Source organism: Heptranchias perlo, chromosome 8 (assembly GCF_035084215.1).
Source record: "Heptranchias perlo isolate sHepPer1 chromosome 8, sHepPer1.hap1, whole genome shotgun sequence".
In the NCBI taxonomy this organism is placed as follows: domain Eukaryota; kingdom Metazoa; phylum Chordata; class Chondrichthyes; order Hexanchiformes; family Hexanchidae; genus Heptranchias; species Heptranchias perlo.
Window position 1 is genome coordinate 53264167 of NC_090332.1, and position 16502 is coordinate 53280668.

Sequence of the window (16502 nt, forward strand, 5' to 3'; positions counted from 1 at the left end):
GCCACTTCCTCCCATCCGCCAGGTAGAACACATCCCGCCTCTTGCTCACGCCATCAAGTAGCATCTGGAGTGAGGCATCACTGAATCTAGCAGCAGCCTTTTCACTGGGCTGTTCAATTGTTCTATTTGGGTGTTTGCTCCAGGAACAGCCATTGGAGGACTGCCCCTTTAAATAGAGCTCCTCCAGCTGACAGCCTGTGATGCGGGTGCGCAGTCCGTCCGCTGCGCAGGTTTCAGACGCCAAACCCGGAAGCCACGTTAAGTGGCTCCAATTTACCCGCAATCGCCTGGGGAACGGACAGATTTTATTGGGCGGGTTACCCACGTGCCCAATCACCCCCCCCCCTCGCCCCCCCCCCCCCCCCCCCCGCTGCCATCCCACCTCCCCGCTAATATCAGGGCCCAAGTATTAATTTAGAACCGTACCCACATCTTCCGCCTCCACACCTCTTCGGTTCCTAATAGGGCCTATTCTTTCCTTAGTTATTCTCTTGCTCTTTAAGTATTTATAAAGCATCTTTGGATTTTCCTTGATTTTACTTGCCAGTATTTTTTCATGCCCTCTCTTTGCTTTCTGAATTTCCCCTGCACATTCTATACTCCTCTAGGCTTTCTGCAGTATTGAGCTCTCAGTATCTGACGTAAGCTTCCCTTTTTTGCTGTATCCTATGCTGTATGCACCTTGTCATTCAGGGGCTCTTGATTTAGCAGTCCCACCCTTTTTCTTTGTGGGAACATGTTTGTTCTGAACCCTCATTATCTCTCCCTTGAATGCCTCCCACTGCTCTGATACTAAATTACCTTCAAGTAGCTGTTTCCAGTCCACTTTTGCTAAATCACTTCTCAGCTTAATAAAATTGGCCTTTCCCCAATTGAGAACTTTTACTCCTGTTCTATCTTTGTCCTTTTCCATAACTATGCTAAATCTAACTGAATTATGGACACTACCAGCAAAATGCTCTCCCACTAATACTCCTTCCACCTGCCCAGCTTCATTCCCTAAAACTAAGTCCGGAAGTGTGCCCCCTCTTGTTGGGCTTGCTACATACTGGCTAAAAATGTTCTCCTCAATGCAGTTTAAGAATTCTGCGCCCTCTATACCTTTTACACTGCTTGTATCCAGTTAATATTAGGGTAGTTGAAATCCCCTACTATTACTGCCCTATTGTTTTTGCACTTCTCAGAAATTTGCCTACATATTCACTCTTCTATCTCCCTCTTGACTGTTTGGGGGTCTATAGTACACTCCCAGCAGCGTGATTGCCCCTTTTTTGTTTTTCACTTTCACCCATATGGCCTCATTTGATGATCCTTCTAACATATCATCCCTCCTCACAGCTGTAATTGTTTATTTAACCAATATTGCGACCCCCCCCTCCTTTTTTATCCCCCTCTCTATCTCATCTGAAAACCCTGTAACCAGAAATGTTGAGCTACCATTCCTGTCCTTTAAACTATGTTTCGGTAATAGCTATGATATCATACTTCCAAGTGCCTATCTGTGCCCTCAGCTCATCCGCCCTATTCACTAGACTCCTTATGTTGAAGTATATACCATTAATCACTGCCAAACTCCTTTGTTGTCTGTTTTCTAGCCTTTGTTTCTTCTGCCTTCCAAACTTATTCACTAGTTTTCTGCCTTCCATTTCCAGCTTTGCTTCTCTCCCTTCTGAATCTATGCTCAGGTTCCCATCCCCCTGTTTGCTCTTCTATCTCCCTCTGACTGTTTGGGGGTCTATAGTACACTCCCAGCAGTGTGATTGCCCCTTTTTTGTTCTTTAGCTCAACCTATATGGCCTCATTTGATGATCCTTCTAACATATCATCTCTCCTCACAGCTGTAATTGTTTCTTTAACCATTATTGCCATCCTCTTCCATCTTCATCCCCCTTTCTATCTTGTCTGAAAACCCTGTAACCAGGAATGTTGAGCTGCCATTCTTGCCCCTCTAAGTCATGTTTCAGTAATAGCTAAGATATCAAACTTCTATGTGTCTATCTGCACCCTTAGCTCATCACTAGACTCCTTGCATTGGAGTATATACCATTTTGTTGTCTATTTTCGAACCTTTTTGTTTCCTCTGCCTTCCAAACCTGCTTACTATTTTTTTCTCTTCCATTTCCAGCTCTGCTTCTCTCCCTTCTGAATCTACGCTCAGGTTCCCACCCTCCTGCCAAGCTAGTTTAAACCCTCCCCAATAGCACTAGCAAACCTCCCTGCGAGGATATTGGTCTCACTTGTTGAGGTGCAACTCGTCCGGCTTGTACAAGTCCAACGTTCCCCAGAACCTGTCCCAATGCCCCAGGAATCTAAAACCCTCCCTCCTGCACCATCTCTCCAGGCACGCATTCATTTGTTCTATCCACCTATTTCTATACTCACTAGCGTGTGGCACTGGGAGTAATCCGGAGATTACTACCTTTGCTCATTAATTTCTTTCCTAGCTCCTTAAACTCTGCTTGCGGGACCATCCCCTCTTTCTACCTATATCGTTGGTACCAATATGGACCACAAACTCTAGTTGCTCACCCCCCACCCCTTCAGAATGTTCTGCAGCCGCTCAGTGACATCCTTGACCCTGGCACCAGGGAGGTAACATGCTGGAATCATGTCTGCAGCTGCAGAAATGCCTATCTATTCCCCTAACTATTGAATCCCCTATCACTATTGCTCTCCTGACCTTCCTCCTTCCAGCAACCCCCCCACCCCCGCTCTGTACAGCTGAGCTACCCATGGTGCTATGGACTTGGCTCTGGCTGCACTCCCCGGAGGAACCATTGCTCTCACCAGTATTACTGGTTAGAGAGCGAGATGCACTCGGGATTCCTGCACTACCTGCCTGGTCCTCCTTGTCTGTCTGGCGGTCACCCTCTGCCTGCACACTCTTAAGCTATCCACGTAGCTCTCAGCCTCGGGGATGTACTGCAGTGTTGCCAGTTGCTGCTCAATCGCCGAAATCTGGAGCTCAAGCTCCTCCAGCTGATGACACTTCCTGCACCTGTGGCCGTCCAGGACACTGGAAACGTCCTGGACTTCCCACATGGCACAAGATGTGCATTCGACGAGACCGAGGTGCCCTGTCATGTCTCGATTTACTAGAGTAACTAACTTACCAGAAATAAACTAAAGACTTAAAAAAAACACTCACCAATCAGCTCCTTCCCTTGTGCTGACGTCACTTTAGGTGTTTTTTTTGTTTGTTTTTGTTTGTTTTTGTTTTGTGCCTCTTGCCGCTCCTCTTAATCCCTGCTGCTCTCGCGCTGGTCTGGGGCCTCTCCCCGCCGCTGCTCCTCTTTATCTCTACTCTCTGCTCTCGCACTGGTCTGGGGCCTCTCCCCGCCGCTGCTCCTCTTTATCTCTACTCTCTGCTCTCGCACTGGTCTGGGGTCTCTCCCCGCCGCTGCTCCTCTTTATCTCTACTCTCTGCTCTCGCACTGGTCTGGGGCCTCTCCCCGCCGCTGCTCCTCTTTATCTCTACTCTCTGCTCACGCGCTGGTCTGGGGCCTCTCCCCGCCGCTGCTCCTCTTTATCTCTACTCTCTGCTCTCGCACTGGTCTGGGGCCTCTCCCCGCCGCTGCTCCTCTTTATCTCTACTCTCTGCTCTCGCGCTGGTCTGGGGCCTCTCTCCGCCGCTGCTCCTCTTTATCTCTACTCTCTGCTCTCGCGCTGGTCTGGGGTCTCTCCCCGCCGCTGCTCCTTTTTATCTCTACTCTCTGCTCTCGCGCTGGTCTGGGGCCTCTCCCCGCCGCTGCTCCTCTTTATCTCTACTCTCTGCTCTCGCGCTGGTCTGGGGTCTCTCCCCGCCGCTGCTCCTTTTTATCTCTACTCTCTGCTCTCGCGCTGGTCTGGGGCCTCTCCCCGCCGCTGCTCCTCTTTATCTCTACTCTCTGCTCTCACGCTGGTCTGGGGCCTCTCCCCGCCGCTGCTCCTCTTTATCTCTACTCTCTGCTCTCGCGCTGGTCTGGGGTCTCTCCCCGCCGCTGCTCCTTTTTATCTCTACTCTCTGCTCTCGCGCTGGTCTGGGGTCTCTCCCCGCCGCTGCTCCTTTTTATCTCTACTCTCTGCTCTCGCGCTGGTCTGGGGCCTCTCCCCGCCGCTGCTCCTTTTTATCTCTACTCTCTGCTCTCGCGCTGGTCTGGGGCCTCTCCCCGCCGCTGCTCCTCTTTATCTCTACTCTCTGCTCTCGCGCTGGTCTGGGGTCTCTCCCCGCCGCTGCTCCTTTTTATCTCTGCTCTCGCCGCCACTCTCATGCTGGTCTGGGTTCCCGCTCTCTGCTCTCGCCGCCACTCTCACACTGGTCTGGGGCCTCTCGCCTCAGCCGCTCCTCTTCATCCCTGCTCTCTGCTCTCGCACTGATCTGGGTTTTTTTATTCAATGCCCCTATTTACAAAGCCAAGTATCCCATATGCTTTCTTAACCTCCTTATCATCTTGCCCTGCCACCTTCAAAGATTTGTGAATATGCACCCCCAGGTCCCTCTGCTCTTGAACCCCCCTCAAAATAGTGCCATTTAAATTATACTGCCTCTCCATGTTGTTCCTCCCAAATTGCCATTATCTGCATTAAATTGTATCTGCCATGTATCTGCCCATTTCATCAGTCTGCTATGTCCTTCTGAAATCTGCTACTATCCTCCTCACTATTTACTACGTTGCCAAGTTTTGTATCATCCATGAACTTCGAAATTATACTCCCTATACCCAAGTCCAGGTCATTTATATATAACAAGAAAAGCAATGGTCCTGGGGGATCCCAATGCATACTTCTCTCCAGTCTAAAAAACATATGTTCACCACTACTCTCTGCCTTCTATCCCTTAGCCAATTATGTACCCAAGTTACCCCGTCCCTTTAATCTCATATGCTTCTATTTTCCGAATAAGTCTGATATGTGGTACTTTATCAAAAGCCTTTTAAAAGTCCATATATACAACATCTGCTGCAATACCTTCATCAACCCTCTCTGTTACCTCATCAAAGAACTCAGTCAGGTTTGTCAGACATGATTTGCCTTTATCAAATCCTTGCTGGCTGTCTCTCATTAACCCATGCTTCTCCAAGTAAGAATTAATTTTGTCCTTGACAATGGTCTCTAGTCATTTTCCCACCAATGACGTTAGACTGACTGGCATGTAGTTACCAGGTTTATCCCTCTCCCCTTTTTTGAACAGGGGTGTAACATTTGCAGTCCTCCAGTCCTCTGGCACCACTCCCATATCCAAGGAGGATTGAAAGATTGTGGTCAGAGCTTCTGCTATCTTCACCCTTACTTCCCTCAGCAACCTAGGATGCATTCCATCTGGACCAGATGATTTGTTAACTTTGAGTGACGCTAACATATTTAGCACCTCCTTTCTATCTATTTTTATCCTATCCAATATCTCTACTCCCCCGTCCTCTACTGCGACATTAATCTTCATCCTCTTCTTTTGCAAAGACAGATGCAAAGTATTCATTCAGTACCTCAGTCACACCCTCTGCCTCCACAAGAAGATTTCCTTTTTTGCCCTTCCATTCCTTTAACTATCCTTTTACTTTTTATATGTTTCTAAAAAATTTTTGGGTTCCCTTTTATGTTACCCGCTAATCTATTCTCATATTCTCTCTTTGCACTTCTTATATCCTTTTTCAATTTCCCCCTGCATCTCTGTATTCTGCCTGGTTTTCTACTGTATTGTATATCTGACATTTGTCATAAACCTCCTTTTTCTGTTTTATTTTAACCTCTATTTCCTTTGCCATCCAGGGAGCTCTAGTGATGGGAATATACTTGGTTTGTGCCTGAACTATCTCCGCCTTGAAGGCGGAGAAAGCATTTACTGCTTTCCTGGCCAATCATTGTTTCCAGTCCACCTGTGCTAGATCCCTTCTCAAATCACTGAAATTGGCTCTCTTCTAGCTGGGTATTTTCACCTTTGATTTTCTTTGTCCCTTTCCATAACTACTTTAAACCTAATTATATTATGATCACTATTACCCACTGAAACACAGTCCACTTGCTCATCTTTATTCCCCAGAATTAAATCCAGCACTGCTTCCTTCCTCATTGGGCAAGAAACATACTGATTAAGAAAGTTCTCCTGTCCACACTTTAGAAATTCTTCACCCTCCTTGCCCTTTACTCTTTTTTTCCACTCTATATTAGGGTAATTGAAGTTCCCTATTTTACATTATTTTTACATTTCTCTGAAATCTGCCTACAGATTTGGTCCTCGATCTCCTTCTCACTATTTGGGGGTCTATAGTAAACACCCAGCAATGTAACAGTTCCTTTTCTGTTCCTAAACTCTAACTAAATAGATTCAGTCTTTGAACCCTCTAGTATATCGTCCCTCTATAGGGTGATTATCAACGGGTTATAGGATTACTACTAGTTACAGGTAGGATACCGGGGCATTACACCTATTACTACCGGTTACATATAAACTATCAGTGAGTTATTGAATTACCATTGGTTTGAGGGGATTCTTGAGTGTTGCCAGTGTTACTATTAGTTATCAGTGCAATTTCAGTGAGATACCATTAGTTCATAGAATCATAGAAAGGTTACAGCTTGGAAGGAGGTCATTCGGCCCATCGAGTCCGTGCCGGCTCAATGCAAGAGCAATCCAGCTAGTCCCACTCCCCGCCCTATCCCTGTAGCCCTGCAAATTTTTTCCCTTCAAGTACTTATCCAATTCCCTTTTGAAAGCCATGATTTAATCTGCCTCCATCACCCCCTCAGGCAGTGCATTCCAGATCATAACCACTTGCTGTGTAAAAAGTGTTTTTCCTCATTTGGTTCTTTTGCCAATCACCGTAAATCTATGTCCTCTGGTTCTTGACCCTTCCGCCATTGGGAACAGTTTCTCTCTATTCTACTTTGTCTAGACCCTTCATGATTTTGAATACCTCTATCAAATTTCCTCTCAACCTTCTCTGATCCAAGGAGAACAACCCCAGCTTCTCCAGTCTATCCACATAACTAAAGCCCGTCATCCCTGGAATCATTCTAGTAAATCTCTTCTGCAATCTCTCTAAGGCCTTCACATCTTTCCTAAAGTGCAGTGCCCAGAACTGGACACAATACTCCAGTTGTGGCCGAACCAGTGTTTTATAAAGGTTCATCATGATTTCCTTGCTTTTGTACTCTATGCCTCTATTTATAAAGCCCAGGATCCCATATGCTTTTTTAACCACTTTCTCAACCTGCCCTGCCACCTTCAACGATTTGTGTACATATACCCCCAGATCTTTCTGTTCCTGTACCCCTTTTAAAATTGTGCCCTTTAGTTTATATTGCCTCTCCTCGTTCTTCCTACCGAAATGTGTCACTTTGCATTTTTCTGTGTTAAATTTCACCTGCCGTGTGTCTGCCCATGCCACCAACCTGTCTATATCCTCTTGAAGTCTATCACTGTCCTCCTCACTGTTCACTACACTTCCAAGTTTTGTGTCATCTGCAAAATTGGAAATTGTGCCCTGTACACCCAAGTCCAAGTCATTAATATATATCAAGAAAAGCAGTGATCCTAGTACCGACCCCTGGGGAACACCACTGTACACCTCCCTCCAGTCTGAAAAATAACGTTCACCACTACTCTGTTTCCTCTATCAAGTTAGTCAAACACAATTTGCCTTTAACAAATCCGTGCTGTTTTTCCCTAATCAATCCACACTTGTCCAAGTGACTGCTAATTCTATCCCGGATTATTGTTTATAAGAACATAAGAAATAGGAGCAGGAGTAGGCCAATCGGCCCCTCGAGCCTGCTCCGCCATTCAATAAGATCATGGCTGATCTGATCCTAACCTCAAATCTAAATTCATGTCCAATTTCCTGCCCGCTCCCCGTAACCCCTAATTCCCTTTACTTCTAGGAAACTGTCTATTTCTGTTTTAAATTTATTTAATGATGTAGCTTCCACAGCTTCCTGGGGCAGCAAATTCCACATTCTAAAAGTTTCCCCACCACCGAGGTTAAGCTGACTGGCTTGTAGTTGCTGGGTTTATCTTTACACCCTTTTTTGAACAGGTTACTGGCAGAATCAAAGTTTCTCCCACTTCTGGTTTCCCCTCTGCAAATTGCTCCCCCACCTTTGGTTTCCCCTCTTCACTTGCTCACGTGTGGCGTCCTGGTTCTTGAAACTTCTCGTACAACAGCTGCTGGCACGAAACCACTAGCAAAGACACTCAACTACAGGGGACCCAATCTTAATAAGACAATAACATTTGTAGAAGTTGTGTGATCAGACATCGTGTGATCAGACATCACATGGTGAAATGTCACGTGATCAAACCTCCAGGAATGCCTCCAACCAGAGTTGGCAACCGTACCCACCACTGAGCTTTCTGTAGCCAAAAAGGCTAGACAGTCTGGGCTACGACAACATCACAACTTCTGTCAATCTTATTGCATGATTTGCTAGCATTTCAACACAGGACTTGCTGTGCAAAGTACTCCATCTAGTGATGTGACTGAAAAAGGGTACAGCTTGTCAATGGAATACAATCCTGTTTGAAAGTCTACTGCTGATGCATCTTATCGTGGACAGCAAGAGCCACCCTGTAAACTGTTGCAAGATAAATATACTGATTAAATAGCACAGAGCTCATTTTCTGATTTTGGTTGGGATTAAAAAGTCAGTTTAAAAATTAAGGCTGAAGCAACTTGTGATAGTTTAACATGAGCTTATCACTAGCTGTTTGCCTTCACTTTCAAAGGTGTGGCTGTATTTTAAAATAAATTAAACACACCAAGTGGTTCCAGTAAAATAATTGTGTAATTCTATAGGTTTTCAAACTATGCTTTCCTTTTCTCTTTTTTTAGATACTGCCAATGGTTCAAGTTCAGGAGGTGGTTATCGAACTCCCCCCAGAACAAAAGAGGTGATAATTAATGGGCAGACAGTCAAGCTAAAGTACTGCTTTACCTGTAAAATCTTCCGGCCACCACGTGCCTCTCACTGTAGCCTTTGTGATAATTGTGTAGGTAAGTGACTTTCTTGGGAGGTGATTCAAAAATTATTTCATGGCAAGAGAAAAATAAATCATTTTTTTCATGAATTTGCTTCAGACCCATAATTGTACTGAAATTTTGCCATTAAAATAGAGATGCCATTTGTTGCAGAGTTTCAGAACTTGTATAATTACGAAATCATCTAATGTTCACATTTTTGCTCTGTTACAATTAAAAATACTTTAAATTGTTGCTTCCTAATCTTTATTACAATATATATGCAGGCTTGAAATATTTAATAGTTTATGCACTAATTCAGAGTAGAGAGAGCAGTGTATTTTACAGCCTGAAATGAAGCTTACCAAAAACATGCCTTAACCCAGTTTTCCCAAGGTAACAGTCACCTTTTTGACCAGTTGTACTTTATATGAGTCCATGTGTGTGGTATATTTTCAATATAATATCATGTGATGTGATTGTTGTCACTTTAAAATGTCAAAAACTCAGTCATTCATCCATTTTCATTGGGCTAATAAATTCATCAGGATTTGTGAGTTTTTGCATACGTAGGTTTTCAAAGTAATATTGTGCATTTTTATTTAGAGTGAAAAGCACAATATTAAACAGTGAGCCTTTAGTGACATCATTCTTTTTCTGAACTGAGGATGTGACATTGTTTTTAAAAATGCTTTTAAGCGGATCAAAAAGAGTTGCACATTGTGAGTTAGCACTCTTTGAAATTTATCATTTAGTAATCAACTGAATCCAATCATGGCTCTCATTCAAAACCTATGTTTTAGGTAAGTGATTTAAATTATTTTAAATTTATGCAAATATTGCCCATTTGATGTGATATAATATCACAGTAACAGTGATGTGATGTATTCACTTGGCACTTGCTATTGCTATGGAGATGGGAAGTGGAAAATTAGTGCAGTTTTTGCTGGTTGCCTATATTGAGTTTGTGGGGGCTATAAGGTTGTTGGGTACAGATCAGCCATGTCCTTATTGAATGGCAGAACAGGCTCAAGGGGCTGAATGACCTATTCCTGTTCCTATGTTCAGCTGATGCATTGTAATGCTCCAGTGTTCAAAAATAAACCACTTTAGATTCCATATGTGTAGTGTACTTTCAACATAAGATTATGTGATATTGTTCTTGTAATTTTAACTATTAAAATGACTAGAACAGTCGTTCACCCATCAACATTGGACTAATAGACATCAAGATTTGTGAGTTTTTACATGCAGCAGTTTTGAAACTAGTTTTGTATGTTTATTTAGAATGAAAATCACAGTGTTAAGTGTTAAACATTGAGCTTTATCTGACAGCATTCTTTTTCTAGACTGAAAATATGTGACTGGATTTTAAAAAAATATTGAAAAAATGGCTCGTTTACAGAGAGACTAATTAGGACAGTGGTATTCCTGCAGCCTTCAACAGATTGTGGAATGCCAGGAATGAATCACTGGATAGGAATCAGAATTAGGAACCCTGGTCTCCTTTCTCATGCCAACCATAATGGATGCTTTCACAGGAATTTTTTTTTTACCAATAAGACAAGATGGTATGCAGGCAGGGTTCTGAGTACAGCTTTGCTTATGCTTTGAAATTCTATTTACATGCCAGTTAGGGGTACAGTGGGCAAATGTGATGCTTTAAATATCAAATGAAGTAATTGTTCGTAGGAACTGTTACAAAGTGATGGAACTCAGAACTGCATCTTTTATTGAACTCTTCAGCACTTTTACATATTGTTCCCGAAAATAAATAATAATGAAAAATGATACCCACTTGCTGTTAAGAGCGCTCAATTTGAAAATCGTACTTTGTTGTGATTAATATCATGTTACAGTGAATGCTTCCTATTTAATTTTTTTCACATCCAAAGTTCAGTTCTATGATAGCTCAGATGTCCTTTCTAGAAAGGATCATTCTGAAAGAGTCTGCACAGGAATCTGGAGATACTCTAAAATGCATATTTAGAAGCTATATGCAAATCTGCCAATGCACAGATTGTAAACAATTTTACAACACCAAGTTATAGTCCAGCAATTTTATTTTAAATTCACAAGCTTTCGGAGGCTACCTCCTTCCTCAGGTGAACGATGTGGAAAAATGCACAGATTGGCAGATTTGCATATGCTATATCTCCACAATTACTTTAGACACTCTCACCCCAAGGTATGCTTGTTAAACAGGTAGTCTCCCACACCATTCTCGGGGGCCTCAGGTGCTCCAAGTTGGTTTTTAACTAGTTCATCTAATACAACTCAGGCATACTCCAGAGACGTTTTCTCATTCCAAACATAATGGATGCTTTCGCAGGAAATTAAATCTTTTTACTAACGAGACACATGCTAGAAATAATATGGATTACCACCAGAAGATCCCAAAAATTAAATGGAAGCAAGAACATATACAGCAGATTTCACCAGATTAGAATATCTTACATAACAATCTGGAGATTGTTTCAAAACAATATAAATCCAGAAACTGTAGCAGTTCTCAGCAGCACTTGAAGTAACACAAATTACTAGAGCAAGACAGAGGAAACATTTTGAACTTGTTACAATACATATCAATATATAAAATTCCATAAAGACATATTATAAATTTAGAGCTTGTTTCAAAACATGACACATTTCCAATCAGATCACTATCCCTGGAGACATTCCTTGTCAGTTCCATCACCATGGAACTGGCGAGAACTGTACTTTGGTGCATTGCCCAAGCAAATAGCCCACCACGCAATCCTTTTCCAATATTCCACGGGCTACGTGGAATTCTGCCCAAAAGAACTGCACCTCCTGCACATTGCTTTTGCAATGGTCTTGTGCACTGCATGACAAAAGATGCAGATACTGCTTGGTTGACTTTGCATTGCTTGTGTTTCTCCTTCAGCCAGATCTGTCCGGTGACAGTGACTGGACAATATGCATGGGCTTCACCACCAGCTATTCCCACTTATTTGACTGCTGCCTGGCTGAAGCAGTCATGCCTGGCTCGATGTTCTTCCAGTTGTTGTGCTTTGTGACCACCTGTCTCGGAACTTAGAACTGCATCTGAGTAGGCAAGACACGTAAAATAGACTAGCTGTGGCATAAAACCGTTGTCACAGTGTGTCAGGCATCCCTGACTGATCGATAATGTTCCCTGGATGAATTAAACCTGAAAATTTGAGCTGTGCTGGAAGGTCAGTGGTCTCTGTCTGGCTCTCTGAACATGCTGAACCTCTCCTAGTCCCAACTCTGTTCCAATTGCACAGGCTCCCCTCGACAGCTGTATACCAAATGCCAATCTCTGGGTGGTCTGCCTCCATTCCACTGTGCTTGGAGTTGAAGCAGCAGGCAGACTAACTGTCAGATGAATGAAGTCTCTGGCCTTGGACACTGCCATCAGTGACTGCTGTAGCTGACTGTGGTGATTTAGTATAGGATGAGCTTCCTTTTCCAGCTCTAACCATCCTCATTAAGCAAGTTGGCCATAACTCCCTCATCATTCAAATCATTCTCTAACAAACTCTCAAATGGCACGATGCTGAACCTCCTACTTCATTAACACCTGTTCACACATGATGTTTTATGCCATGGGTACAGCTACTGTCCTCAAAAACCATGAATGTGGACAATCCTCCCTTAATATACTGATCGCTCCACACCACAGCTGATTGAAGAGCATCGGAGTACACCTTCTATCATGTAAAAATTCTGTTCCCCACATGTAGGAAAAAAAGGTGTAAGGATAAACCCAGCCAGTCAGTTTAACCTCGGTGGTGGGGAAACTTTTAGAAACGATAATCTGGGCCAAAATTAACAGTCACTTGGACAACTATGGATTAATTAAGGAAAGCCAGCACGGATTTGTTAAAGGCAAATTGTGTTTAATTAACATGATTAGTTTTTTGATGAGATAACAGAGAGGGTCGATGAGGGCAATGCGGTTGATGTAGTGTCTATGGACTTACAAAAGGCGTTTGATAAAGTGCCGCATAATAGGCTTGTCATCAAAGTTGAAGCCCATGGAATAAAAGGGGCAGTGGTAGCATGGATACAAAATTGGCTAAGTGACAGTAAACAGAGTAGTGGTGAACGGTTGTTTTTCGGACTGGAGAAACATAGAAACATAGAAAATAGGAGAAAGAGTAGGCCATTCGGCCCTTCGGGCCTGCTCCGTCATTCAAAATGATCATGGTTGATCGCCGAACTCAGTACCGTGTTCCCGCTTTTTCCCCATATTCCTTGATCCCTTCAGCATTAAGAAATATATCTATCTCCTTCTTGAATACGTTGAATGAATTGGCCTCCAATGCCTTCTGTGGTAGAGAATTCCACAGGTTCACCACCCTTTGAGTGAAGAAATTTCTCCTCATCTCAGTTCTAAATGGCATACCCCGTATCCTGAGACCGTAACCCCTGGTTCTGGACTCCCCAGCCATTGGGAACATCCTCCCTGCCTCTAGTCTGTCTAGTCCTGTTAGAATTTTATATGTTTCGATGAGATCACCTCTCTCACCTAAACTCTAGTGAATATAGGCCTAGTCGACCCAATCTCTCCTCATACGTCAGTCCTGCCATCCCAAGAATCAGTCTGGTAAACCTTCGTAGCACTCCCTCCACGGCAAGAACATCCTTCCTCAGATAAGGAGACCAAAACTGCACACAAGATGTGGTCTCACCAAGGCCCTGTATAACTGCAGTAAGACATCCCTGCTCCTGTACTCAAATCCACTTGCAATGAAGGCCAACATACCATTCGCCTTCCTAACTGCTTGCTGCACCTGAATGCTCGCTTCCAGCGACTGATGTACAAGGACACCCAGGTCTCGTTGCACCTCCCCTTTTCCCAATCTATCACCATTCAGATAATAATCTGCCTTTCTGTTTTTACAACCAAAGTGGATAACCTCACATTTATCCACGTTATACTGCATCTGCCATGTTCTTACCCACTCACCCAACTTGTCGAAATCACATTGGAGCCTTTTTGCATCCTCCTCACAGCTCATATTCCACCCCAGCTTTGTGTCATCTGCAAACTTGGAAATGTTACACTTAGTTCCTTCATCCAAATCATTGATATATATTGTGAATAGCTGGGGCCCAAGCACTGATCCCTGTGGTACCCCACTAGTCACTGCCTGCCATCCAGAAAAAGACCTGTTTATTCCTACTCTCCGTTTCCTGTCTGTCAACCAATTCTCAATCCATGCCAGTATATTCCCCCCAATCCCATGTGCTTTAATTTTGCATACTAACCTCTTATGTGGGACCTTATCAAAAGCCTTCTGAAAATCCAAATACACCACATTCACTAGTATCTATTCTACTAGTTACATCCTCAAAAAACTCCAGTAGATTTGTTAAGCATGATTTCCCTTTCATAAACCCATGCTGACTTTGTCCAATCCCGTTAATGCCCTCCAAGTGTTCTGTTATCACATCTTTTATAAGACTCTAGCATTTTCCCCACTACTGATGTTAGGCTAACTAGTCTGTAATTCCCTGTTTTTTCTCTCCCTCCTTTTTTAAATTGTGCGGTTACATTTGCCATCCTCCAATCTGTAGGAACTGTTCCAGAGTCTATAGAATTTTGGAAGATGATCACCAATGCATCCACTATTTCCAGGACCACTTCCTTTAGTACTCTGGGATATAGATTATCAGGCTCTGGGGATTTGTCACCCTTTAGCCCCATTAATTTCCCTAGCACTTTTTTTTACTAATACTGGTTTCCTTCAGTTCCTCCCTCACACTAGACCCTTGGTTCCCTAACATTTCTGGGATATTATTTGTGTCCTCCTTTGTGAAGACAGAACCAAAGTATGTGTTTAATTGTTCTGCCATTTCTTTGTTCCCCGTTATAATTTCCCCCATTTCTGACTGTAAGGGACCTACATTTGTCTTCACTAATCTTTTTCTCTTGACATATTTATAGAAGGTTTTACAGTCAGTTTTTATGTTCCCTTCTAGTTTACTGTCATACTCTATTTTTCCCCTCTTAATCAATCTCTTTGTCCTCCTTTGCTGAATTCTGAACTGCTCCCAATCCCCTCAGGCTTGCTGCTTTTTCTGGCAATTTTATATGTCGCCTCTTTGGATCTCATCCTATCCCTAATTTCTTTTGTAAGTCATGGTTGAGCCACCTTTCCTGTTTTATTTTTGCACCAGACAGGAATGACTAATTGTTGTAATTTCTGCACACGTTCTTTAAATATTAGCCATTGCTTATCCACCGTCATCCCTTTTAGTAAAGTTCCCCAATCTATCATAGCCAACTCGCACCTCATATTTTCGTAATTTCCTTTATTTAGACTCAGAACCCTAGTTTCGGATTCAACTACTTCACTCTCCATCTTAATGAGGAGTTCTATCATGTTATGGTTGCTCATCCCTAAGGGACCCCGCACAACAAGATTGTTAATTAATCCTTTCTCATTGCACAATACCCAGTCTAGGATCGCCTGTTTTCTGGTTGGTTCCTCAACATATTGGTCTAGAAAACCATCACGTACAGACTCTAGGAATTGCTCGCCCACAGTATTATTGCCAATTTGGTTTGACCAATCTATATGTAGATTAAAGTCACCCATGATTATAGTTGTACCCTTCTTGCATGCGTCTCTAATTTCCTGTTTAATGCCCTCCCCTACATCTCCACTGCTGTTTGGAGGGAGGCATACAGTGGTGTTCCCCAGGGGTCGGTACTAGGACCCCTGCTTTTCTTGATATATATTAATGACTTGGACTTGAGTGTACAGGGCACAATTTCAAAATTTGCAGCTGACACTAAACTTGGGAGTGTAGTGAACAGTGAGGAGGATGGTGATGGACTTCAAGTGGACACAGACAGGCTGGTGGAATGAGTATAGTGGTTATGTTACTAGATTAGTAATCCAGAGGCCTGGTCTAATCCAGAAACATTAGTTCAAATACTGCCTCGGCAGCTGGGGAATTTAAAATCAGTTAATTAAATCTGGAATAAAAAGCTAGTATCAGTAATGGTGACCATGAAACTACCGGATTGTAAAAACCCATCTGATTCACAAATGTCCTTTAGGGAAGGAAACCTGCTGTCCTTACCGGGTCTGGCCTATATTTGTCTCCAAACCAGCAGCAATGTGGTTAATTCTTAACTGCCGAGCAAGCCACTCAGTTGTACAATCTTGCTACAAAAAGTCATAATAAGAATAAAACCCGACGGACCCACTGGTATCAGACCACTAGGCACCGGACACAGCAAAGGCAAACCACGCACAATAGACCCTGCAAAGTCCTCCTCACTAATATCTGGGGACTTGTGCCAAAATTGGGAGAGCTGTCCCACAGACTATTCAAGCAACAGCCTGACATTGCCATACTCACAGAATCATACCATTCAGCCAATGTCCTAGAATCCTCCATCACCACCCCTGGGTATGTCCTGACCCACTGGCAGGACAGACCCACCAGAGGTGGCAGCACAGTGGTATACAGCCAGAAGGGAGTGGCCCTGGGAGTTTTCAACATTGACTCCAGACCCCCTGAAGTCTCATGGCATCAGGTCAAACATGGGCAAGGAAACCT

General features: G+C 43.4%; 1 protein-coding gene across 8 annotated transcripts in view; it reads left to right on the forward strand.

The window, feature by feature from the left end:
- The window catches only part of zdhhc14 (zinc finger DHHC-type palmitoyltransferase 14), a 632056-nt gene that overhangs the window by 242337 nt on the left and 373217 nt on the right, over window positions 1-16502 (forward strand). For 7 of the 8 annotated variants that reach the window (XR_010963685.1, XM_067989130.1, XM_067989121.1 and 4 more), the window contains exon 3: window positions 8808-8969. Coding sequence is in view for 6 of the 8 variants with exons in the window: in XM_067989130.1 (XP_067845231.1) it covers window positions 8808-8969 (162 nt within the window). In the remaining 2 variants the exon portion in view is untranslated. Of the gene's footprint in view, window positions 1-8807; window positions 8970-9717; window positions 9737-16502 lie in introns of those variants that run through there. The other variant, XM_067989126.1, reaches the window with a different exon arrangement.